The sequence below is a fragment of the Lontra canadensis genome, unplaced genomic scaffold, assembly GCF_010015895.1.
Source record: "Lontra canadensis isolate GAN:19392208 unplaced genomic scaffold, GSC_riverotter_1.0 scaffold119, whole genome shotgun sequence".
Taxonomy (NCBI): domain Eukaryota; kingdom Metazoa; phylum Chordata; class Mammalia; order Carnivora; family Mustelidae; genus Lontra; species Lontra canadensis.
In genome coordinates this window covers 2,619,139-2,643,902 of record NW_022631113.1, presented here as the reverse complement: position 1 = coordinate 2,643,902, position 24,764 = coordinate 2,619,139, and the positions used below count along the sequence as shown (strand labels likewise).

General features: G+C 37.0%; 1 protein-coding gene across 1 annotated transcript in view; it reads right to left on the bottom strand.

The window, feature by feature from the left end:
* Window positions 1–23,082, bottom strand: part of KLHL1 (kelch like family member 1) — a 373,856-nt gene extending 350,774 nt beyond the window's left edge. Inside the window, exon 1 of the mRNA XM_032841065.1 lies at window positions 22,516–23,082. Within this exon, the coding sequence (XP_032696956.1) occupies window positions 22,516–23,015 (500 nt within the window). The 5' untranslated portion in view covers window positions 23,016–23,082. The remainder of the gene's footprint in view (window positions 1–22,515) is intronic.
* Window positions 23,083–24,764: the final 1,682 nt, after the last annotated feature.

Below are 24,764 nucleotides of genomic sequence, written 5' to 3'. Positions count from 1 at the left end.
GATCATTTCCTTACACCACACATGAAAATAGACTCAAAATGGATGAAGGACCTCAATGTGAGAAAGGAATCCATTAAAATCCTTGAGGAGAACACAGGCAGCAACCTCTTCGACCTCAGCTGCAGCAACATCTTCCTAGGAACATCGCCAAAGGCAAGGGAAGCAAGGGCAAAAATGAACTATTGGGATTTTATCAAGATCAAAATCTTTTGCACAGCAAAGGAAACAGTTAACAAAACCAAAAGACAACTGACAGAATGGGAGAAGATATTTGCAAACGACATATCAGATAAAGGGCTAGTGTCCAGAATCTATAAAGAACTTCGCAAACTCAACACCCAAAGAACAAATAATACAATCAAGAAATGGGCAGAAGACATGAACAGACATTTCTGCAAAGAAGACATCCAGATGGCCAACAGACACATGAAAAAGTGCTCCATATCACTCGGCATCAGGGAAATACAAATCCAAACCACAGTGAGATACCACCTCACACCAGTCAGAATAGCTAAAATTAACAAGTCAGGAAATGACAGATGCTGGCGAGGATGTGGAGAAAGGGGAACCCTCCTACGCTGCTGGTGGGAATGCAAGCTGGTGCAACCACTCTGGAAAACAGCATGGAGGTTCCTCAAAATGTTGAAAATAGAACTACCCTATGACCCAGCAATTGCACTGCTGGGTATTTACCCTAAAGATACAAACGTAGTGATCCGAAGGGCCACGTGCACCCGAATGTTTATAGCAGCAATGTCTACAATAGCCAAACTATGGAAAGAACCTAGATGTCCTTCAACAGACGAATGGATAAAGAAGAGGTGTTATATATACACAATGGAATACTATGCAGCCATCAAAAGAAATGAAATCTTGCCATTTGCGACGACGTGGATGGAACTAGAGGGTATCATGCTTAGCGAAATAAGTCAGTCGGAGAAAGACAACTATCATATGATCTCCCTGATATGAGGGAGAGGAGATGTAACATGGAGGTTAAGGGGATAGGAGAAGAGTAAATGAAGCAAGATGGGATTGGGAGGGAGATAAACCATAAGTGACTCAATCTCACAAAACAAACTGAGGGTTGCTGGGGGGAAGGGGGTTGGGAGAGGGGGGGTGGGGTTATTATGCACATTGGGGAGGGTATGTGCTATGGTGAGTGTGGTGAAGTGTGTAAACCTGGCGATTCACAGAACTGTAACCCTGGGGAAAAAAATATATGTTTATAAAAAAAAAATTAAAGAAAAAATTACCAGTAGTTCTTTCTAACATGAGAAAATTGGATTCTTTAACCAGGATATTATGTAGATATGAGCTCTCTTATATGAGGCAGAGAGGTCATCTTAGGGCTTCTAGAAATTTGTCTAAGTTTTATGTTAAAGAAATACAATGCAATCCTCTAAAAATTTTTAATATAAGACAATATGGACTCACTCATTGCTGACTGGGTTGAATTTGGCAAAACAGGTCTGCTTGGAATAAAGGCAAAATTTCACCTGGTAACATTATTAGACTCATGTAGACTAAAATAGAAAATTCACATTCTTACATGTCAGAAACCTGTTGGGTAGATTGTGTTTAAAAAGGTTTAGAATTAAGCTGTGAGGCACCACATTTCAGTTATCCATCTAAAGCAGAAGGAGCCATTATACTGTGAGCGTACTTTGATTTATTTGGGAGAAAAATGGAGACTGCCATTTTTACATGGTAACTTGAAAGTCTTCCTTAGCTACTTAAGTGAGTTTAGGACATCCTTTTGATCTCCATCATTCCTTCCTCTGTGAAACTCTTTTCTAACTGCCTATCTGGTTTTCTTCTCATACCACCCCAATATACAAAATAATTATTCCTGTTTCTCAACTCACTTAAATGCTGAGCTAGCCAAGAGAACTGATTGCAAGAGAAGTGGGAAAGGAGTTGAATAAATCTCATGTCCTATACCTAGTTTCCACTGCTACTAAAACTAGTCTTTCCTCTCTGTATATACCTAGACATCTTACTTCCAATGACTCTGAGATAGTGTTGATGTATGCAATCTTAAGAGTGATCAAAAGCCTAATTACTGTTCCAAATAATAAGTATTATTCCAGTCATTGATCTCTTCAACATAGTATCAGTTATAGGATCTAAGTGAAATCTGGAATAGTCCTGAGATGGTGGGACTCTTTATGAGAGAGCTTATTGCAATACTTTCAAGATAAAATTTTTACAATGATTGGCAGAAGTTTCAAGAGGAAGGTTAAAGATGTTTAAGACACAGGAAAGGGAAAGACTTGCTCTACTTATATTCTCAGGATCACCAAGAACTGATGAAATAATTGTGGGACTCAGTGAAAATGCAAGTGCAGGAAAACATTCAACATTATTAGGAGTTTCAAGAGAGAGACAGTGCAACATTAAACCAAATGTAGGACCCTCCTAAGCATGGGGCCCTGAGATACTGGCAGATTGCATGTCCATGAAGTTTGTGCTGTCTCGAATATGGCTAGGTTTTTCTTGAAACATTGTGCCAATTTGTAATTTTCTTTCTATGTCATTTATCTCTCTTTTCTTTTTGTTGCCAGCAGTAATATCCCTTAAAAATACATTATTATTTTGTGATTATTTTAGGATAGGCTTGAAGGTGAGTAATTACAACATGGCTTACTATCTCTTATTTTAAGTTAAGGATGTGTGAAATCTTCTAATCAAAAGACAGTAGCAAGATTGGGAGGGGGCAGTAATCAATTAAATGCTCCTGGAAGGATAGGAAGAGTGTGATCTAGATTCCATAGGTCACAAAAGACCAATAGGGATTTGGAACTGGATTAGATCCTGTTTCACATGCTGTGTAAAATGACCCTATTCCAATGCCAAGTAAGCTATTGGGGGGGAAATTTTCTTTTGTAATCCTCAAATTAGAATTTTAATGGCATTCCTGATAATATGATTCAATTCTAGTGTAATTAACATACACTACTGGGCTTTTGAGAATTTTCAAACAATATCCTAAGGAGAAAATTCAAAGTGACTTTTCAGAACAACTTCATTTGAGTACCTGACCAGGGTTTGTACTTAACAGGAAAAACTCTCCAATTATTAAAGTTCTGAAATGTATTTGCTGTGGTAAAATAGACTTAAAAACAAAACAAAACAAACAAACACAAAAAAGAAGCAAACCTCAAAGCAGTGGAAATGTTCTTTGCTCTGTGTATTATAACTTGACCACACATTCTAGGTTGGAGAGGGATATCATTAGGGAATTATCAATATGCAGTCTCTTTTGAAGGAAGTGGAATAAAAAGGAGAATCAGTTGCTGGATTATCTAGTCTGAGTGAGAACAAAACTTAATTTGAAATATTAAGGCAACAATTAGCTAAATGAGAATGCTCTCATTGTAATTACTAGCTTCAAGGCAAAATGATCTTCTGAAGAATATACCTAGAGTCAGAATTAAAGCATGCTGCTGCTATAAAGACTTTGAAAAGTTGTCCTGATACTGTATTTCAGAAATTCAGAGAAACTTTCAGAGAATTACTTTAGAGTGCCCAGTGTTTGACTGTTGTTTGCCTTGTTTTCAGATTTCTTTTTATTTCTTTATTTTCCTTATAATAGCCAATGGACCACTGTGGAGATATTGTCAGGTTGGTTTGTAATACTGATTGAAAGGTTACATGCTTTATTTAGCAAGTTCTACATAAAAATTCTCTAGCAAATTTCACATGGCAATAATAAAGCCTATAAAAGCTCTGGTATGATGGGGAAAAGTGACATACTGCCAGCATTTTCAATCTAGCTTCATTAACTCTGGTATATGGACCACACTCCCAACATTGCCAGCTCAACCATTATGGGGCAATGTGTTAGTCTCCACGTGCTCTCAGATACTCTGCCATAATTCACTCAACAAATCTGCATGTGAGGTAGTAAGGCAGAGTTGGAACCTCATGTAATTCAACAAGACACAGACCTAAGATTAGCAGGCTAATTTTTCCTTTGAATCAAGACTCCATAAATTTGCTTTGCATGATTTGAATGTGTGGTCTTTTTAAAATACAAAATTTCATTTGAATTATAGGTAGTACTCTTTTAACACTATACTTATACATTATATATAATTTATGGGCACCTGGGTGGCTCAGTTGTTAAGCATCTGCCTTGGGCTCGGGTCATAATCCCAGGATCCTGGTATGGAGTCCGGCATCGGGCTCCCTGCTCAACAGGAGGCCTGCTTCTCCCTCTCCCCACTCCCCCTGCTTATGTGCCCTCTCTCCCTGTGTCTCTCTCTGTCAAATAAATAAATAACATCTTTTAAAAAAGGAAATTATTTAATTTTATGAGGTAGATAAGCTTAATTATCTTTCAATATTTTTGGAAAAAAATTAAGTAAAATTTGAGATTAAAAAAATTGGGGAGAGTGATATTATGAAAACGTTGACATAGGTTGCTCCTGATTTCACTCCCCATCACAAGACTGACTAGCAACTATCCAGATAAGACACTATTGTAAAAATCCCAGAATCTGGGGTTGAAGCTATAGACCCCTCCTGGGCCACAAAGACTTTGCAAAGGACCTCACTAGTTTCACTTTGACCACATCTCTCCTGTCCCTGTCCAGCATAGCACCTCAACAAGAGGCCACCCCAGGGTTTCTCCTGGGAAAAGTGAGGCCCATGTGGATAACCAGGTCTCAGTGCTCAAGGATCATGAGGGGAAATCTGTGTGAGCTCAATTACTTGGGAATCAGATAGAGATAGAGAAGAGGATGGGGCTTATAGCAAAGAGTGCTCAGATCTTGGTGGACTGAGCTCCTGCTTAATAGCAGCATCCAAACAAAAATCCTAGCCAGTGGTTCTGCTCATCCGCAGAGCTAAGCTGGTGATTCCATCTGGCCAGGGAGCTCAGTTGGCCATTCTGACTGTTTAAGTTCCCAGCCAATTGCCTATACTGTCCATGAAGCTCATTCTATGTCCCCACTGGACAGGGAAGCACTTTAAAAGTTCAACCTAACTACTAAATGCATTCTATAGCAAGGGTAGGAAAACAAATCTGCAGCCCCACCCAACTGCTAAGCATGGCCTCTAGTCCCACTCCACCAGGAAGCCTGGTTATAGAATCCAGCCAGGCATAGAATCCATCCTACAGACCTGTGGTCACTACCCCCTCACTCACCACCGCCCCCCCCCCCACTCCCGCACTGGCTAGGAACCAAACCAAGGCAGCAGCCCTACTGGATGTTGAGCATAACTCCTAGTTCTGCATAGCCAGGAAGGCTGAACAGTAAAGTTGGGCAGCCTGGGAGCCCATCCTCCAGAAATGCTTAGCCTACAACCCCACCCAGAAGCAGAGGCCACCTACGGCCCTGCCCAATTGTTGAACAGAGCCTATGGCCTTGTCCAAGCAGGCCTTGCCCAGATAGTGAGTTTGCTAAATCACAGAACATAGAATGCAGCCCCACCCAACCAATAACCTGGACAAGATCCTGCTCAAACATGGAGCGCAGTCTGCAGCCCCACCCAACTGTAGGTTACAGTATAAGGTCCTGCCCAACCAGAAAGCCTAAACAGGAACATTGCACAACAGCAGAGCATAGCTAAGGGCCTATCCATTTGTGAAGCCCACGCTGTGGCCCTGGGGCATACATAGCCAGTGGTACTGTCTAGTCAGGGAGTACAGCCTGATGTCCCACCTAAACCAGGAGAAATTATGGAGTCCAGCCTGGAGCCCTGTGCACCACAGAGTCTCACTAGTAGCACTGCCCTGCCAGAGAACACAGTATGTGACCCCAACTGCCCAAAGATGATCACAGAGTCCAGCTAGTGACCCCACCTGACCACAGAGCATATAAGTCCTACACAACCAGGGAGATTACCCAGAAGCCTCACTCAAATATGAGCCTAACCAGCAGGCTAACCCAATCATGGAGCTCAGTCAGTGGCCACTACCTTCTCACTCATCACCGCCCCCCCACTACAAACCTCAGAAGGTGGGCAGAGGCCTCACCCAATTAAGAAACTTGATAGTAAGCCCTGTCTGCCTGTGGGCAATACCTGCTAATCTATCTAATATCTCAAGCTAAGCAGACTGGTGAAGGCTTTCCTTCAAAAGTGAACCTGAAAAGTGTGTAAGTGGAGATCACTTACTCAAACGCAGCTGCCAACACAAGGATACAAGGATCACAAAAAATCAGGTGAACACAACACCAACAAGGAAACTAATAAAGTTCCAATAACTTGTCCTAAAGAAATGGAGATCTGTGAACTGACAAATAATTCAGATTAATCCTTTTAAAGGAGTTTAGTAAACTATAAGAACACATAGACAACTAAATGAAATTGGGGAAAAAATGCCTGAGTAAAATGAGAAATTCAACAAAGATATAAAAACCATCAAAAAATCAAAGAAAAGGGAACACTCCCAAACTCATTTTACAAGGCCATCATTTCCTTGAGAATGTAATGAAAATTGAATATAAAGAATAAGAAGAAAATATTTCACAGCGATTCATTAGTATATTAGGATATTTTGACACCCTTATTTATCTGGTGTGTTATATATAGTTTTAACTGCTCAATCATCTCTCACACTGTTTTCAAGGGACCATGTATCTTCCATGTGAATAAATGACCAATAGATGGCAATATTACTCTTTTTGAACACCTCCAATAGGCATTTTCCAAAGTTTGGCGCTCATTATATGCATCATGCCCAAAGTTTTATAAATGAGCTTTTTTGCAACCTTTTCTTATTAATTTACAAAATAGCACTAATGTTCAGTGTAACACATCAAGAACATGGAAAACCATCTGATAATCTTTAGGTAAGAAATGTAAAAATGTGGTGTTGACCCAACTATACTATTCTCTGATCTTACAAAGGAATTTACACATATAAATATGCATGTGCTGATTTTTTGGTTTTAATTTTGACTATACTGTAGTCATATTTCACCCATTATTTTTACACACATATCTCAAATTGCTTTATGCATTGAACACTAGCATTATCTAAGACATTCTACATTTGATTATATTTTTCCTACCTCTACAGATTTACAGGATATATTTTATATCATATGTTTTATATGATTTTTTACATGATGAATATAAAGTGATTTTTTTTTGTTATTCTATTGATGAACAAGCATGGAGCATGGCTGTTCCTTAATGTCTAGTGTTTTTATTTCTGAAAGATATGTTCTCAAAATTTGTGTTCCTGAATTAAAAGCCTTTTATATTCTTTTATACCATTAGATATTGTCCCATTGCTCTCTCCACACCCCCACACTACAGCAAATTACGTTCCTACTAGCAATGAAATATTTCCTAATTATCTCTAACCCTATATATTATAACTACATAAATTTAAGCCATTTACTTAATGGAAATGTATCATGACATAATTTCTGTTTTAGTTACGTTTGCTATTTAAGAGAAATTAACCTTTTCCATCATAAAGCTTTCATAATTATTTTAAGGAATCCTACATTTGTAATTTCAAGTGTGTCATCCTTTCTTCCAATTTTTAACTACCATAGTTTTTCTCTGTCTGAAGAAAGCAAAGTCAAAAACAATTGCCAATTTACTTTTATATCTCCAGTTAAATTTACTACAAATTTAAATAAAATATAATACTTTTTATTTTATTTATTTTTAATATAATACTTTTTAAAAGGAAAGTTATACTTAACCTCATAATATAATTGTGATCAATAAGAAATAAGAAGGGAGTTTCCCAAGATAGTGGCAATCACTGATTTTTCAGAATTGAATATACTATTTTGATGTCCATGCATATCGTGATGATATTGCATTGGCTCACATTGGTATGCTTATCGTTGACTAGCTCCTGGACCAATGCAATTCTTCAACCTAGTGTACAATGGGATAAAGCTGAATGAAATATAAAGCTACTCATAAATTCTTTTTTTCTAAAAAAATTAATGTAGGAATCAACTTTGTTAATATGTAAAACCCAACATGAGAGATTACAGGCATGTGTGTGAATATGGAAAAACTATTTTGAAGTAGAGCTAAGGATACATACTTTTAAGTTCCCTGAGGCTCAGGCTTTTGACACTAACTTCTTGCTTCCAGTAGCCTTCCTTTCAAGTATAACAGTATGTTGGCTATTTTAGAAGTATTGTATTGTTTGGGTAAGTTACTTATCACCTCAAATTAGTAAATTTAAAGAGCATTTTAGAAAGTATTTTGTGAGCTTTGTAATTTCATATTACCATTTATAAATTTTATTTGGTGAAACTCATTGAAGATGTAGCTGTTTAAGCTATAAGTGATTTTCCATTTCTTGGCTTTCCAAAATGCATCTTATCCCTAGCATTGTGTAAAAGAGGTCGCTTTACAGATTATTTCAACTTTTTATATATTTTTTTTAAGATTAATTTATTTTAGAGACGGAAAGAAAGCACAAGCAGGAGGGGCAAAGGGAGAGGGAAAGAGATTTCCAAGCAGTTAAGTGCAGAGCTAGACAAGGGCTTGATCTCCAGTTCCTGAGATCACCATCTGACCTGAAACCCAGAGTCATTCGCTTTCTAACTACACCACCCAGGCACTCCCAACATTTTATATTCTGTGGTCACATTCCAATTCAAGGCCAGCTTCATGTATGTGGACCTGCACAATCATACGGAGATGTATGTTCAGAAAGGCCCTTAGTTTTACGCTTTACCATCTTGGTCTTTAAAGTCCTAGTAATTTTTAACAACAATTAATAATTGTTTAATTATTAATAATTAATGTTTTCATTTTGCTTTGGGCCCCACAGATGACACAATCTGTCCTGGGACTGTTCATAATGACAGCACCCAACCCCACTCTCTTACCCATGAAAAAAATTTCTCAAATGCTTGATGAGACAGATAACCTGTCATAACTTCTCTCAAAATACCTGAAGAATAGACTCACATCCACCAACTTTTCATCATGGGTATATATGGAACAATATCCATTTAACCTCACTAATGTTCCTAACCCTTACCATCCTTGACCATTACATCCTTGACCTAACCCTTACTCATTCTGTTCATAGCCTTATACACATAAAGATGTGAATTTTGCCTCAGCTGATTTTTTGAGGTTTTCAGTCCGAAACTTGCGCTACTCCTTTCAAAAGTGCTTTTATACATCACTTTACGTCCCTTGCAACCCTCTCATTTGTAGGCTATTCATATTCCTCACATTTATGGCACCTGGAGGTAGGGTCTGGAAATGTGTAGCATTGCATTTGTGCACCCATGGGCCTTTCGTCCTCAAGCAACAAAGTCCTTTTTCTTGTGAAGACTCAAGTGACTTGTTTATATTAATATACCTCATATTTCTGGTTTTGTGCCTTCTAATCACTGAAAACATTGAAACCCCTCAAATCCAACTATATTCCTGAGTATATCCAGTCATCTGTAGACTTCTTAGCCCCTTCTGCCCGGTCCTTGAATTCCACACCTTTAACTCAAGTGGCTAACTCATTCTCACAGCCACATATTCAAATAGCTGTCACTATCCAGGTCTATTCTTCATGTGAAATCTTAAGTCTCTACCTATTCCCTAACTACATTTTCCTAAATTTTAATTTCTCCATATTGTTTTTTACCCCAATACAACTACTGCACAAGGACTGAAGCAAAAATCAAAGTATATACGTCAACACCTTAACTGGACTCAGATTCTTCTCTTCCCTCCAGACTCCTACATGGTCCACTTTGTGGCACAGCAAGAAAGTCCATTCATTTTCCAGTCCAGAATCGTAGATATTCTTCTCTCTCTTTCTCACTCTCTCACACACACACAATGAAACCTCAACGAATTGGCAATTGCGGCATTTTATTTTCTAAATGCTTTCTTTCCTTTTGTCCCCTTTCTTAGTAGTGATTCCTCACCAGGACGGTTGTTTGATCCTTTGAACGTGACTCTCCACTTCCATCTTTACCCATCTTTTCTCTAATCCATTTCACATACTGTAACAGGGAAATTTTTTGAAGTTTGAATCTCATCAACTGGATTCATCCACAGTCACCATACATAAAATCCAAAGTTTTTAATATGATGTTGAAAGCCCCTTGTTGTCTGACTATGACCTGTCGCCCCAGTCAGATCCCTTGACATTTTACTGGGGCATAGCCATGCTTATTCACTTGCTAGTTGTCCTTCTAATTAGCAACTGCACATGTTGATGCTGGTCTGAATTTTATTAAGAGCTTTTTAAAACCCTCCTTTTCTGTACTTTTAAAAAGTCCTTTTAATATATATTTAGTATAGCGCAAGTTAAATCTCTAAATTACTCATCTGTTAATGTTTATTACTAGTTTTTTTTAACTCTGAAAAAAAGAGTTTTCTATGCCTCTTCATATCTCAGGAAGCTGGCATATTGTCTGGAAATGAATAACTGATTTAAATGTTTTTTGTTAAGTGAAGGAACATTTAGTGTTTTCTTTGGGGTACATCTGGCTTAGAATATACCTTGAGTGTTCAAAATAGAGCTTACTTCATATCTTAAGTCGTTAAAGTGCAGCCTAATTCATGTTGCTATACTAGGAGTCAAGCTGAATCAACTATAGGTAAAGATCCACTATTTTCTTTTATGTTGGCAAGGCTAGAAGACTTTAGATATGATGTATTTCTTGCCTTTTCCTGTCATATTCTAATGGCAAAATAAGATAAAGGCAATTTAAGTGACAATGGTGACATTTTCCTAAACAGGCAGAGTTTACTCTAACACTATGGTTTTCTAATGCCAAATCCAGTCTTCTTTCAATTGTAGCATGCAACTGTGGAGGCTGATATATTTGAAGGCAAACAATATTAACTTATAGTAACACATATATGCAAAATTATCAATATTTATAGACTATGCATATTTTTAGTTGTGATATTATAAAAACAAAAGAATTTCCTGGAGTTTATTGAAGAAGAAAAATTAAAATATTGACCATACTTAGAAAAAATTTTGTATGAGGCAAAGACAGAACCTAAGAGTGAGAACAGATACAAAGGCATCTTTAACTAGTCAAGATTTCAAACAGGTGTATCAATCTGGGGAAAGAAAAAAAATTTCATTCAGAAAATATTTTTAAATTGTGTCTTTGAAGGGCTCTGTACTAATACAAATTTAATTTTACAATTGAAAAAGTATTTGGTAAGAAATCTATTTAAAAGTCACAGTCTATTGTTAGGGAGAATAATTACATGTAAACATTTTATATCTATTAGGACAAAAAAAGGAGTGAAAAAGAAGCCCCTTTTTTCTCTGTGGAAAAATAGGTTTATGGTACTTTCAAGTCATCTGATTAAGTACAAAGAGGAGTCAGAAAAGAGGACATAGCTTGTTCTTTTCTGTATCAAGGTAAAACTCATGGGCGGTATTACAGCTCCTCAAGTTCTGTCAAAGGAGATGCTTCTGTTGCCTCAAGAAAAAGTCCCTTGGTGGTCATATGGCAAGGACTTCTGAACTTTCTTTGCAGAAATACTTACTCTAAAACTATTTAGCCTTCTTTTCTTTCTCATCTGCTGCCAAGAGGAAGACAGCAAAAGATTCAGTGTGAATATTTCATTATTAATTTCTGCAAGATGTGAGTGGATAACTTCTTAGGCCATATATCAAACTCAAGAGGTATTTGACTCCAACAAATGATTCAAAGCAAGTTTGAATCAAATTTCTATTCAAAGTATGAATTACCAATAAATGAATAAGTTTATCTTGCTTATAATAGATAAATTTAAGGACAAAATACACCACACAGTGAGCTTTTTGGCTCATAATAATATTTTCTCATTTAACCATGGTGTTTGAGGATTGGTTGTTTATTTTTTTAATAGCATAATGTATTTCATAATATGGCTATTACCAGAATTATTTATCCATTCCCCATTAATCTACTTATGTGTTGTTATCTTGATACCACATTGTCTTAATTATTGTAGTTTCATAACAAGTCTGGAAACCAGGAAGTGTTAGTCCTCAAATTTGTTCATTCTTTTCAAAGTTGTTTTGTTTATTCTATAGCCTTTAAATTTTTCAATGGATTTTAGAATAAGTCCATCACTTTGAACCAAAAAAATGCAGAGATTTTCTCAGAGGATATGTATAATCTATAGATGAACTGGGAAAGAACTAATATCTAAATAATAGTAACTTTTTCAAGTCCATGAATATAGTATATCTGTCCATTATTTAGGTCTTTGATTTCTAACAGAGTAGCTTTATTGTTTCCAGTGTATGAGTGTTTCATAGCTTTTGGTCATATTTATTATTAAGTATTTCAGACTTTATTGATATTAATATGAAATTTATTATTTTTATATTTTAAGTTTCCATTCTTCTTTGATAGTGTATAGAAATACAATTGATTTTTGTATGCTCATTCTATATCCTGCTTCCTTAAAAAAAAGCCATTATCTGCTTTGTAGCTTCCATAAATTTTTTCTTTTTTTTTTTTTTAAAGATTTTACTTATTTATTTGATAGAGCGAGATCACAAGTAGGCAGAGAGGCAGGCAGAGAGAGAGAGGGGGAAGCCGGCTCCCTGCTGAGCAGAGAGCCCAATGTGGGGCTTGATCCCAGGACCCTGAGACCATGACCTGAGCCAAAGGCAGCGGGTTAACCCACTGAGCCACACAGGTGCCCCATTTCTTTCTTATATTCTTTGTTCCAAGGTGTATTTTATCTATTATGAATATATTCATGTCAGCTTCCTTTTGATTAGTTTTAGCATGCTATATCTTTTTTACTCTTTTCCTTTTAACCAGTATCTGTGTTTATTTTTAAAGTGTACTTCTTACTAGCAGAATAAACTTAGATCTGGCTTTTTATACAACCTGATAATCTCTACCTTTTAAGTAAGGGATGCATAGAGCAGTTCCTTTTAATATAATTACTGATACAGTAAGGTTGAACACTATAATCGTGCTGTATAATTGTGCCGTGTGTTTTCTATTGGTCCCATCTTTGTTCTCATTTCCTCTTTTTATTGGATTAATTAAATAATTTTTATGAGAACTTTTATTTTCTTTGTTGGATTACTAGCTGCTTATCATTGTTTTGTTATTTTGGTTGTTGCTTTGGGACTTATAATATACTTCTGAGACTACCTTCAAATGATATACCATTTCACACCAGTATAATAACCTTGTAGTACTGTACTTTCATTTCTCCCTTCCCAGTCTTAATGCAATTATTGTCATATATTTACCTTACGCACATGGTAAACAAACCCTCATATTATAGTAGTTTTATTTGTTTGTTTCACCATCATATATCTTTCAAATGTTCCAGATTTAAATAAAAAATATTATTATTATTATTATTAATTATAAGAATAATAATTAAAAAATATTCTTAGTTTTTACCCATGTAGTTATAATTTCCAGTGGTTTCCATTCCTTGCACCAGCTGGTGCCCTGTCTTTCTGCAATCTGTGCTCTGTCATTAATTTCAACATAAATATATATACATATATATATATGTATTTTACCTCAGGCATTATACTTTGTTTTGGTCTAGCAGTTTGACACTGATCTTTTCCTGTCTATCATGACCCTATTTAACTACATGAATATACAGAATATGGTTTAACTGCATTAAATACCTTTTCTGCTACAGTTTTGAGTCAGTTTTGATTGCTTTTGCTCCTCATTATGGTCCATGGTTTCCTACTTTTTTGTTGACTAGTTATCTTCAGTTGGATGTCAGGCATTGCAAAATTTACCTTGTTTTGTGTGAAATGCTTCTGAATACTTGAATTATTCTTCAACTTTGTTCCAAGGTTCAGTTAACATTATTTGGAAACAGTTTGATAATTTTGGATCTTGCTGTTAAGATTTGTTAAGTGAAACCATGGCACTGTTTATTCTAGGGCTAGTCATTTCCTATTACTAGTATAATAACCCTCCAAATACTTTATCTAATTCCATGAACCATGCCATTCTGATTGTTAGGAACAGGTGTTATTCCCTCTAATTCTAGTATAGTTCTTTCCCAAGACTTGGGTTGTTTCATAAATACATATCTGTCATTATTCTACTGAATACTGATCTGCTGAATACTCAATGGGCACCTCCACAGATTTCTGGAGTTTTCTTGTCTTGTGAGATCTCCCTGCCTTGGGCTCTTTGGACACAGCTCCATCTCTTCAATTCAGAGTAGTTATCACATTTTTCCTGGTTTCCCCTGTATTTTTACTGCATCAGTAACTGGAATCTCTCTCAGGGCAGTAAGTTGGAACAATTACAGGGTCATTTCATTTGCTTTCCACATCTGAAGAAGCACTCTAATTCAGTACCTGATGTCCAGCATCTTGAAAAATGTTTTGTATATCCTCTTCCTTTCTTCCCCCCTTTTTTACCCTTTCTTTCTTCTTTGTCTTCTTTCTTTTCCTTCCTTCTTTCATTCTTTGTTGCTGTTTCAGGTAAGAGGGTAGGTCCAGTCGGTGTTATTCTGTCTCAGCCACAGGCAAGAGTTCCAGCTCTTTCATGATAACTTTAACAAAATGATTAGAATATTTTTTGGTCTAGGATTTTTTTGTCTTAATTGCTTTTCCACAATCTGTAAATTATATACAGATGATAGGGGCATATTCCCAAGCTAATAACAGTTTACTGATCTATCCAAAACCAGAATCATAAACTAATTATAATACAAAAATGTCATGCCTTTTAAGAAAAAAAATACACAAATAAGTGTTTAAAATCATTAGGGGATCACCAAATGCCAACTATCTAGGTATTAATTTGTACAAACTTCTTTACTAAAATTGCATATGAGTATATCAAATGTAAGATAACTGAAAAAGTGGGAATTGTTTTGAAATTTCATTACAAATGACATAAACAACTCCAAATTTATTTTCAAAATAGTAGAGTTGATGGTTGAATCTCAGAGTTAGAAAGTCAGGATGTTTGGTATTCATAAGTTTAATAATAACAGATTTTAAAAATATTTTTCCTTCCAAAAGCTATTTTTCCATTTTCTCTGGAGCTCTGATACCTTCGAATATTGACCTAAAAACACATCTTAGATATTTTAGTAATATTAGAATCTACTAAAGAAGCAAAACAAATTATATACTTTATTGTTGATACAAAGCAGTTTTCGGCATTCATCTCTTGAAAAACTATGAAATTGTTGAATTCTTCCTTTCCCAATTCTCTGATATCATAATTTAAGTTGTTCCACCAAAATTCAGTCAAGAAGAAAGTGTTGATTTACATGAGCAAATACCAATGAGTATCACTAAGGAAAAAGGTGCCTGAATAACCTACCAGGATACAGTGTCACAAACAATTATGATAAGTTCTCAAACTGAAAGATTTCCTATGAGAATCAGTTATCTGAATTCGACTAAGGCCACCAAACGAATGGGAAAGGCCAGATTTAAAATTAACATCAACTGATTCTACTCTATTATTATTGGAGACTTTCAGATCATTTTCAAAAAGCAACATTTCTGTGACATGATCTTCAGTCAAAATGATCTATCTCATAGGCTTTGCATTCAAAACAGATTTTTCTTGGGATCCTAAATTATAGCACACATGCTCTCTGGTCAGGAAAAACTATGTTAAGCTTTCATAAGCATCAATCTGTTTTCAAATTCTGGCCAGAAAAGTCAGCAAAGTAGTCAGCCTCAAATTCATATACAGCAACAGCTTTTTGTAGTTATTTTGCCTATTCTTGACTTACAAAATCTTCAGATCTTTAATTCTGCTCAGATTTCATGTGTCTGTATCAGAAATTTTCTTCAAAGTTTTAGGTAACATTAGTTTAAATGTAGAAAGGTAATTAATTATTATTTGGTCCAAACTAGTATGTAAATTCCAGAGCATTTGTTTTACAACTACTACAAAAATATCTGCAGTTATTTTAGGTGGTAAAATAAAATCAGTAGAGTCTTGTTACTTAGAGACTCTGTTTAAAATGCTGCACATTTTCATGTCCAGAAACTTGAAACTCTAAAATACACTGCAGATCTCAGTTTTTGGTAAATTTTGTAAGAGATCCTGGTCAAAACAACAAAATTTGACTTAGAAACACCATCATCTAAGTATTCATCAGAAGCGTGTTATCCCCCAAATACACAAATTACCTTTTGAGCCTTAGAAAAAAATAAACCCACATAACAAATATCTGATCAATATTATATTCCATATAAACCACATGCTCATTTTGACTGGACAGGGATTATTTTTAGATTTTTAAAAATCTTGTTATTTTTAGATTATTTAAACTTGTACCTTAAAGAGGTTAATAATGTAGTTTACAAAGGAGTCAGTAGAAATTCACTAATGAAAAGAAGAAAATGGTTCTTCAATTAGCATGGATTTTTTGTTTGTTATTATTAAAAGTTGCATTTGTCTCATTCTGCACTTATATTCACATCTTTCTCTTAGATGGCTCTGGACTTTGGGGTACATATAAATCCAAGCAAGTGGTCTCATTTCTTTCTCCTTTATGATCTCCTTAGTTTTCTGAAGCAAATTTGCTTAGAGGGGAGGGCACCTGGAAATTGTGGGCTTCTTTAGAAAATAGTTCATAATATTAATAAATCCATCCTAAAATAAATAAAAGAAGCTCTCCCCAAATAAGGTATCATCTGTTGCTAGTTCCGGTTTAAAAAGTAGTAGACTCTATAATATTCAGCCTGGGATGAATAAGCCAAGAAGACATAAAATTGAGTAAAATCATTCCATACTCTTGTCTACTAAAAACTGGGTTTACAGGGAAAATATGAACATAATTTCATTTTAGTGTTCCACAGAAGCATAGAGATAGTCTCTAACCATTTTTAAATTTTCTTTTCCTTTTTGTTTGAGGCAAGGCTGATTCCCTTTCATTCCCAACAAATACATGGCTCAGTTTCTCACCAGTGTCCATGACATTTTAATGGTGTATGTATGCCTTCTTCTGGTGACAACTTTCTGTATGAGTTTTTTGATTTTCAGAAGCAGATTTTCTTTTTTCTTTTTTTCTTTTTTGTTTTTTAATATTTATTTATTTATTTGAGAGAGAGAGAGCACACACATACATGAGTAAGGAGGGAGGCAGAGAGAACCTTAAAGCAGACTCCCCACTGAGCATGGAGTCTCACATGGGCCTCAATCACAGGAAGCATGAGATCATGGCCTAAGCCAAAACCAAGAGTTAGACGCTTTACTGACTGAGCCACCCGGGTACCCCAGAAACAGATTTTCTGTCATAAAGTTCTATTTCGGATTCCAAAATTAAATTAGTTTTCCCTAAGTTATTTCCTCATAGTATTTAATTGTAAAGTAAAACACACGGAATGATCCATTCTTCAGGAAAAAATTCAGTGTCTTCTAATAGGCTAAGAAGTCCACTTTCAGTCTTATCAGACATTGTTCTCCACTATTATTTTAAGAAGTCTATTTAAAGATTCAAACACAGCCTCATTACAACAAGGAGAATAAGAAAACTGCTTCAGCATAACCTTAGCTATAGCCTCTTTTCTTCTGCTCTGTTTGTTTAAGCAGAGGGAAAGAAGAATTGGCAAAGTGGCCTCGAACATGATGTCTGGATTTAGATAGGAAGGATTAAAAATACAGCTCTACTACTTAGAAGCCTGTGATTCTGGGGGCACCTGGGTGGCTCAGGGGGTTAAAGCCTCTGCCTTTGGTTCAGGTCATGATCTCAGGGTCCTGGGATCGAACCCCGCATCAGGCTCTCTGCTCAGTGGGGAGCCTGCTTCCCGCTGCCTGCCTCTCTGCCTACTTGTGACCTCTGTCTGTCAAATAAATAAATAAAATCTTAAAAAAAAAAAAAGAAGCCTATGATTCTGGGCAAATTAATTACCTGTCTATATCTCAGTCTTCTCATCTATGCAATCATTATACCTAAGGGATACTTAATTGTGCCAGAATCAAAGGACTGTTCTGAATACTAAGTTGTACAATATAAGTATTCAACATACTATCTGGCAAAGAGGAAGTCCTTACTCAATGTCATTCATTATGATTTTGACAAATATTTACTTACTTAACAGTATTTATTGAGTAACTACTTGCTCTGTTATAGGGACAAAATGATGAGGAAAATAGATATACTCTATCCCCTGGGCAATTTTTGTTAGAGACAAACAATAAAAACAACATAGATATTAATATATGGTTACAGGTTACAAGGAGAAATTGAAGAAAAAGTAGAGAGCAGTTACTCTAAGAACTTAAAATAAGCAGATGTAATAAATTTAAAAATTTTTAAATTAATTTGCCTAGGGGATCAATGAATGCCTCTTTGAGAAAGGTACAAAGCTCTTACTCAAGACATTTCAATGATAAATAAGAATGAACTCAGAAAAGGGTAGGTTGAGGGAAGGAGACTATATAAGGGTACCAAATAAGTTTGTGAGGCCCAAAGGTAGAGGAAAATGTTAAGGGAGGACACTGTGTCTGGAAGACAGAGGGTGTTGGGGAGGTTGGTGAGTGAAAGATCTAGATATAGACAAAAGACAAATCAACCAGGACCTACCTGTGTACAATATGGATTGTGGTCAGATGGGGGTGGAAATGCTTTTTTTTTTTTTTTTTTTTTAAGGAAAAAAAGAAAAGGAGAGCCAGGGATGTAGTAAAGTATTTCAGATTTTTATTTTATAATTTTCATTCACTCCACTATGGAGACTGGATTAGAGGTGGCAAAATTAATGAGGGAAAATGATGCAGATAGCAGTGATAGAAGTTGAGTTGAAAGGGGACATATCATAGAATTATGTACAGACAATGGAGAGATGGAGGGATACTGGACAGATAGAGGAGGGAATTTTTTTTTTAAGATTTATTTTATTTATTTAAGAGACAGAGTGGGGGAGGGGCAGACAGGGATGGAGAGAGAAAAAATCCCCACTGACTCCCTGCTGATCCTGGAGCCCAACACGGGGCTCAATCCCAGGATCCTGAGATCATGACCTGAGCGAAAATCTAGCATTAGATGCTTAACCCACTGGACCAACCAGGCACTCCAAGGAGGGAATTTTTTTAAATGAAAGTATCAGGGTTTGATGGAATATTGAAAACGATGGGGAAAAGGATGTTGACAAATATGATCCTGGATTTTTGGCTTGCACAACCTAATGCATGGAGAGCTGTTCTGTGAGATAAGGAAACTGAGCATGAGAGAGGGGGATATTATGAGCTCAGTTTTGTACATGTTGTATTTATTTGTGTCTGCAAAATCCACACAATATATTGTGTCAAGCAGAGAGGTGGGTGTGTGAGACCAGAGGTTGAGGGAGGGGAGGGCAGGAGGGGCGGTCCAGATTTTGAGATGCAAATTTAGAAATACAGTTTATGGACAGCAACTGAAACCATGGAATTTGATGACTGCATTGTGTGAAAACTAAGAAAACTAACCAAAAAAATGAACAGTTGAACATGGCATCTCCCCTTCCATTCACCTTACTACAAACTGCAAGAATATATAAATATTTCTCTCTGGTTCTTAGTTCATTACCTATAGAATTTTGGATAAAAATATCCACACCACAAATGCATGATAATCTGAATAGCTAGGAAATTACACACTTTCCAACAAAAGTTCAGAACTAAGTAGAGAAAATAAATGACTTAATAACATAGGTCAGGAGCCTATTACTATACGTTAGAATTCTTAACAGTATAATGGTCAAGGTATTAGAATACTGAGATCTGTTTACATATGCCTAGTAGGATGGGATAAGACAAAGACTGGGTTTAGGCAATCAATTAGTTTACCAGTGTCTTCTTGCTACCTTTATGCTTAAACTCCATTAGAGTTTGACCTTTCCAGAATTTCTAAGATTATGGGTAATTTTCCCCTAAGCATCCTCCAGCAGCTTTTGAACAATAAGTAAAACCAACCAAGCTACTTATACTTGTCTAAAACAATGTTCCTAACTAGCATGGGACCAGATGAATAAAAAGAAGATCAGAAAATGAAGAGAAAAAAAAAGGGGCCAACTCTTATTTTAGACAAGAAGATTAATTTTGCATATAAGTCAGAACTGATAAAACAAAATGCTATCAAATGTGACATCACAGTATGGTGATATAATAATGACCCATGTAATTAAAATTATCATGCAGGGTTTATATAATTTATGCACACATTGATCATTATAAACACTATGTAGATTCCCTGCATGTGATGTGATAGACACAAAAGTAAATCCACACTACTGACTGTTATACATGTTATTCTTCATTCAGTACTTAACTTTGGAAATGCTGTCTCTTCTGAAAGGTCAACCTATTCTTACCACATATTAAAATTTATACATATGTAATCATAATATATATATAATATCTATATATAGTGACTATCAAGTTTAGTAGCATGGTTTTGATCCATCATGAGCATAGAACCAATGCTCTATGAAGGTTTAGGAACTCATGACATCCACATTATCAGTGCTGATTTGTCCATTGAGAACTTTAAATTTATCTAAAGGATTTAAGTCTTAATAAGAATTTTTAAAATTAAATGAGACCTGATTTTCAGTATTTTATACATGTAAGAACTCATAGGACACCCTCATTCCAATAGCAAAGATGGTTTTGGTGGTACTTTCTTATTTTCAGAATTCTTTTCACTTATGACTCTTTGTAAATTAAATCACTGGTGTATATTCAAAAGTGAGGGATCAGAAGTTACATTTGATGGGTGTTTTGTCCCTAATTGAGCTATTATTAGTTATTAGTTTTACTTTTTTATTTATTGTAATTTAGCAAAGCAATAGTCCATTAGTATTTTCAAATTCTTCAACTCACATGAAAATCTTCATGACAAATATGCCTCATTTACTTAAATGTATTTGCTATAAAATAAATTTTTAAAAATTATCAAACATTAATATTTCAGATCACATATTTTAAACTGATTTGAAGACTTCACAAAATTGAAAAAAAATGATTTTTATGAACTGTTTGAGTCACAAAAATTTTAGTTTCAATATAGTAATTAGTAAATATTTAATTTAAACTTATTTCTTTTAAATATATAAGCTGAATTGCTAAGTGCTTATGATTTCTGAAAACTGGAAAAAAAGAGGTTTTATATTTTCTATATTAAAGGAGGTAAAGGTCAACATATTTTATTGAAATAAGGTCTAAAAACTATAATATGTAAAGAATAGATAAATAAAATTACTTTATGGTATTAATGGTACCTAAAGTTATAACCATTTTGGTAAAATATCTTAATTAATTGAATAATAGATAAACTTTTATTTAGGTCTGCTGTACATGGAAAAAAACGTCATCATACTTAAAAAATTTAAGCTAAACTTCTCCTTCTTTAATAGTATTACATTATATGAAATGTCTTCATATATTAGATTATGTTCAAGACTCCTGAAACTCAAATTCAAATCCATATAATCCACATAATTGAATATTTTAAGGATGATTTTTTATGTCTTTCAACATAATTAAAGAGCACCTATAGTATTATTTTGCTCTAGGCATTCCTTTTGTGACTTGAACTTTATAAGAAGCTGATTCAACCAACCAGAAGTTTAAAAAGTTGTTTCTGCTTCTAATTTGTTATGGAGAGGTAACGGAATTCTATTAACATATTCATTATCATTTTCCTCTGGTTCCTATGTTTCTTCAGTAATGTATTCTGATATCATACAAATTTAAATGCAAATCTTTTCATATCCTCACTATCTGCCAAAAGTAGTAATGATCTAGTGCAGAATAATGAGTCAATTCTCTAAAAATGTAAAACTCAGAAGTTTTATGTGTCTGAAGGTTTTCTGTAAGTCTTGAAAGTAGAACTCTACTCAAAGAATGTAACAGTAGAAATACACAAAACACAAATGTTCACCTGGTTCCTAAAGATACACAATCCCATATTTAGCCAACAAATCAGGAGAGCTGAATGCAGAGGGGCTCAGCAACAGTTTAATTCTAAGACTTCAAACAAGGCAAAAGTGAACATGAAATAGGATAAAAAAGGAAAGTTAGGATAGAGAATAACGACACTCTATATCAGGGAAGAAAAAAAGAGAGAAAATATTGCTGTCCAGTGGCCTCATTTGTCCAGTTCATCAGTTCTGGAATATAGATTCAAGACACAGGGATTCTGAATAACACACTAAGTCAGTTTCTAGGCCCATACAGGAGATCCTTCTGGATGGTGTTGAAAGCAAGTTTCACCTTGCATCAGATAACTGGAAGACCGATGTGATATAATGACAAAAGATGACAGAAGAATACCATCATCTCAGACATATGAGAACCTCTCCACTTAGATATTTACCCAAATGCATATATATTCAATTTGTGATTACAACTCTGAAAACTTGCAAAAAGGAAAAAAAAAAAAACCATATGAATAAGCCAGTAAAAATGAATTAGCAAACTTCTAGTGAGATTACAATTTGGGAATAAAAACCAAGCTGTCCTCTCTCAATCAGAATTTTCAACCTGAAATGTTTTAAGCTTAGTAACTACCAAAGCACACCGCGGGGGGCGGGGGAGGGCGAGAGTGGAAATTGGGAGTTGCTAGATGCCCCATGGGGACTGACTGTACCTGTGTCCACATCCTTCACCTGTTGCCTGGCTTGAGCTGGCCGGCTCCACTTTGAGCTCTTGCAGGACCAGCCCTTTATCGTGTGGTCCAGGAAAGTCCATGCCTGGCACCTCCTCCTCCTCTAGAGACTCCACGTAGAAGAGAGTCCTGGCTGGCTGTTGGGTGCCCTGCCCGGTCGCCCCTTGCTGCAGCCTTGTGGCCACTGGCAGCAAGGTGCCATTCAGTGGGTTAAAGGAAGAGGAGGAAGAGGACGGGGAGGACGACGAAGAAGAGGAGGAAGAGGAAGGCTTCTTCCAGAAAGTGCTTACGCTGCCCTTCTCTTGGCTTTTGAGCAGGCGGCTTTGGCTGGGTCCCCAGTGCTCGAAGCTGCCGCTGCCGTCCTGTTGCAGGCAGCCGCCCCCCGCCGGGCCGCCGGGGGCCGGCGACGGGTGGCTGAAGAGTTTCCAGCGGAGTCGCAGGATGTGCTTCACATCGAAGTCTTTCCGCCCAGAGCCTGACATGCTTGACGCAAGAAGGCAGAGAGACCTCACCGGGCGCGGTAGTAGACGGGCCACCTGGTGGGGGAGACCAGCAGCGTCGGGGGTCGGGAAGGAGGAGAAGGAGGAAGACTGCTCCCTCTGCACCCCCGGAGCACAGGCTGCGAGGCGGGGTGCGCGCCCTGCTAGGCAACCACCAGAGCGCGGAGCGCACAGCCGCGCGGCTCAGCGGCGGTCAGGTCCGGAAGGACCCGCGCGTGGGGAGCCCACCGGCGGTGATCAGAGGCAGGAGCCGAACGCAGAGGGCAGAGATTCCTCGATCCGCGTGCGGGTGCCCCGTGTTTACGGCAGGGAGGGACGACCCGGGTGATGGAGGTGCGCGAAGATAGGAGGTCTGCGCGCTCCGAAGCCCGGGAGGCGGCGGCAGCTGGATACACCTCCCTGGGATGCACCCGTGACAGAGCCTCTGTCGGGAAGGGTCGGCTCTCCTGTCCTTGCAGCTCAGAGTTCAGTGCCTGGAGAGCGCAGAGAGTGGAAGAGCCCCAAGTCGCGAAGAAGCGCACCCCTTAGTCTTCTCGGTGCACCTGCGCCCCTGTCCCTGGCCTCTCCGAGGATGCTCTGAGAGCTTGTCTGGTATCTTTGAGAAAGTCAGATGCCTTCTGCAAGGCGAGAAGGGGTGGTTTTATATAGTCAGTTTGTAAAAGAGAAGAACAGATATTCCAGAAAATAGAGGGAGGCAGAAGGAAAAGCCCGCCCGTGAAGCTGTCAAGGTCCTCACAGTACAATTTTCTCTCTGCCTCAGCGCCTCCTCCTCCCCTGCAAGTGACGCAGATGTGCACTGGGGCCTATACGGAGAGATGGAGGGAGGGAGGGAAGGCTTCAATCTTCTTTATGCAAGTGAGTCTGCCGCTCTTATTGTCCCCTTGCTAGGTCCTGTCACCTTTTTTCATCCCCCTTCCTCAGTACATTACTGTATAGCAATAAAAGTAAAGCAAACAGGCATTATGTTTTAGCATTAGTAAACACCAAACATGAATCATGGCAGCGTAAACTTAATAGGCTACCATTGGTTTGCAGGTTGCAGGTTAATGGCTTGAATTATTTAGTAAACCACATCCTTTAACCTTTAGCTTTAGTTTCCCTGTAGTGAGACACAGAAGAAACAGTGATGCTGGCGTCAAAGTGTGATAATGCCACCATTCTGACACTTACATTGTGATTCTGCCATTAATAGACTCGGGCAGCGCTTCACCCTGGGGGCCAGAGGCACACAGTAGAAATTGGAAGATGGGCATCTGAGCACAGGAGACGACTTTTGCAAAATCAGTGCATTTGGTGTGTAGCCTTAGAATGAAAGCTGTTGTCGGTGTAAACCAAGCAGTGGAATAAAATGATAAAAGAGAATTTTAAGGTATAAACTTCCGGTGCATAAATCATGATACTGAATGCATAGAAGAGTTTAGGCAATGAACAAATGTATCCAAAGGCTACTACTGTCCTGCAAAAATCTCCTGTTTGAAGAAAGGAAGATGTGTTTTGCTTTATACCTATATTTAGAATGATGAGGATTATGATGCCCTTCTAGCTATGACTACTCAGAAATTTTCCATTAATGAGCTACTGAACTAGAACTCAGTCCCCTTTGCTGAAAGCAAAAGGGGGTCAGAGAAGCAGCAAGTTCCCCAAGTCCACCAGGAATGTGGTTGTTGTCCATTCATGAAATTCACAGCTTCAGCAACCCCCAACAGGGCTCAGGAATCAAATATTAAAGGG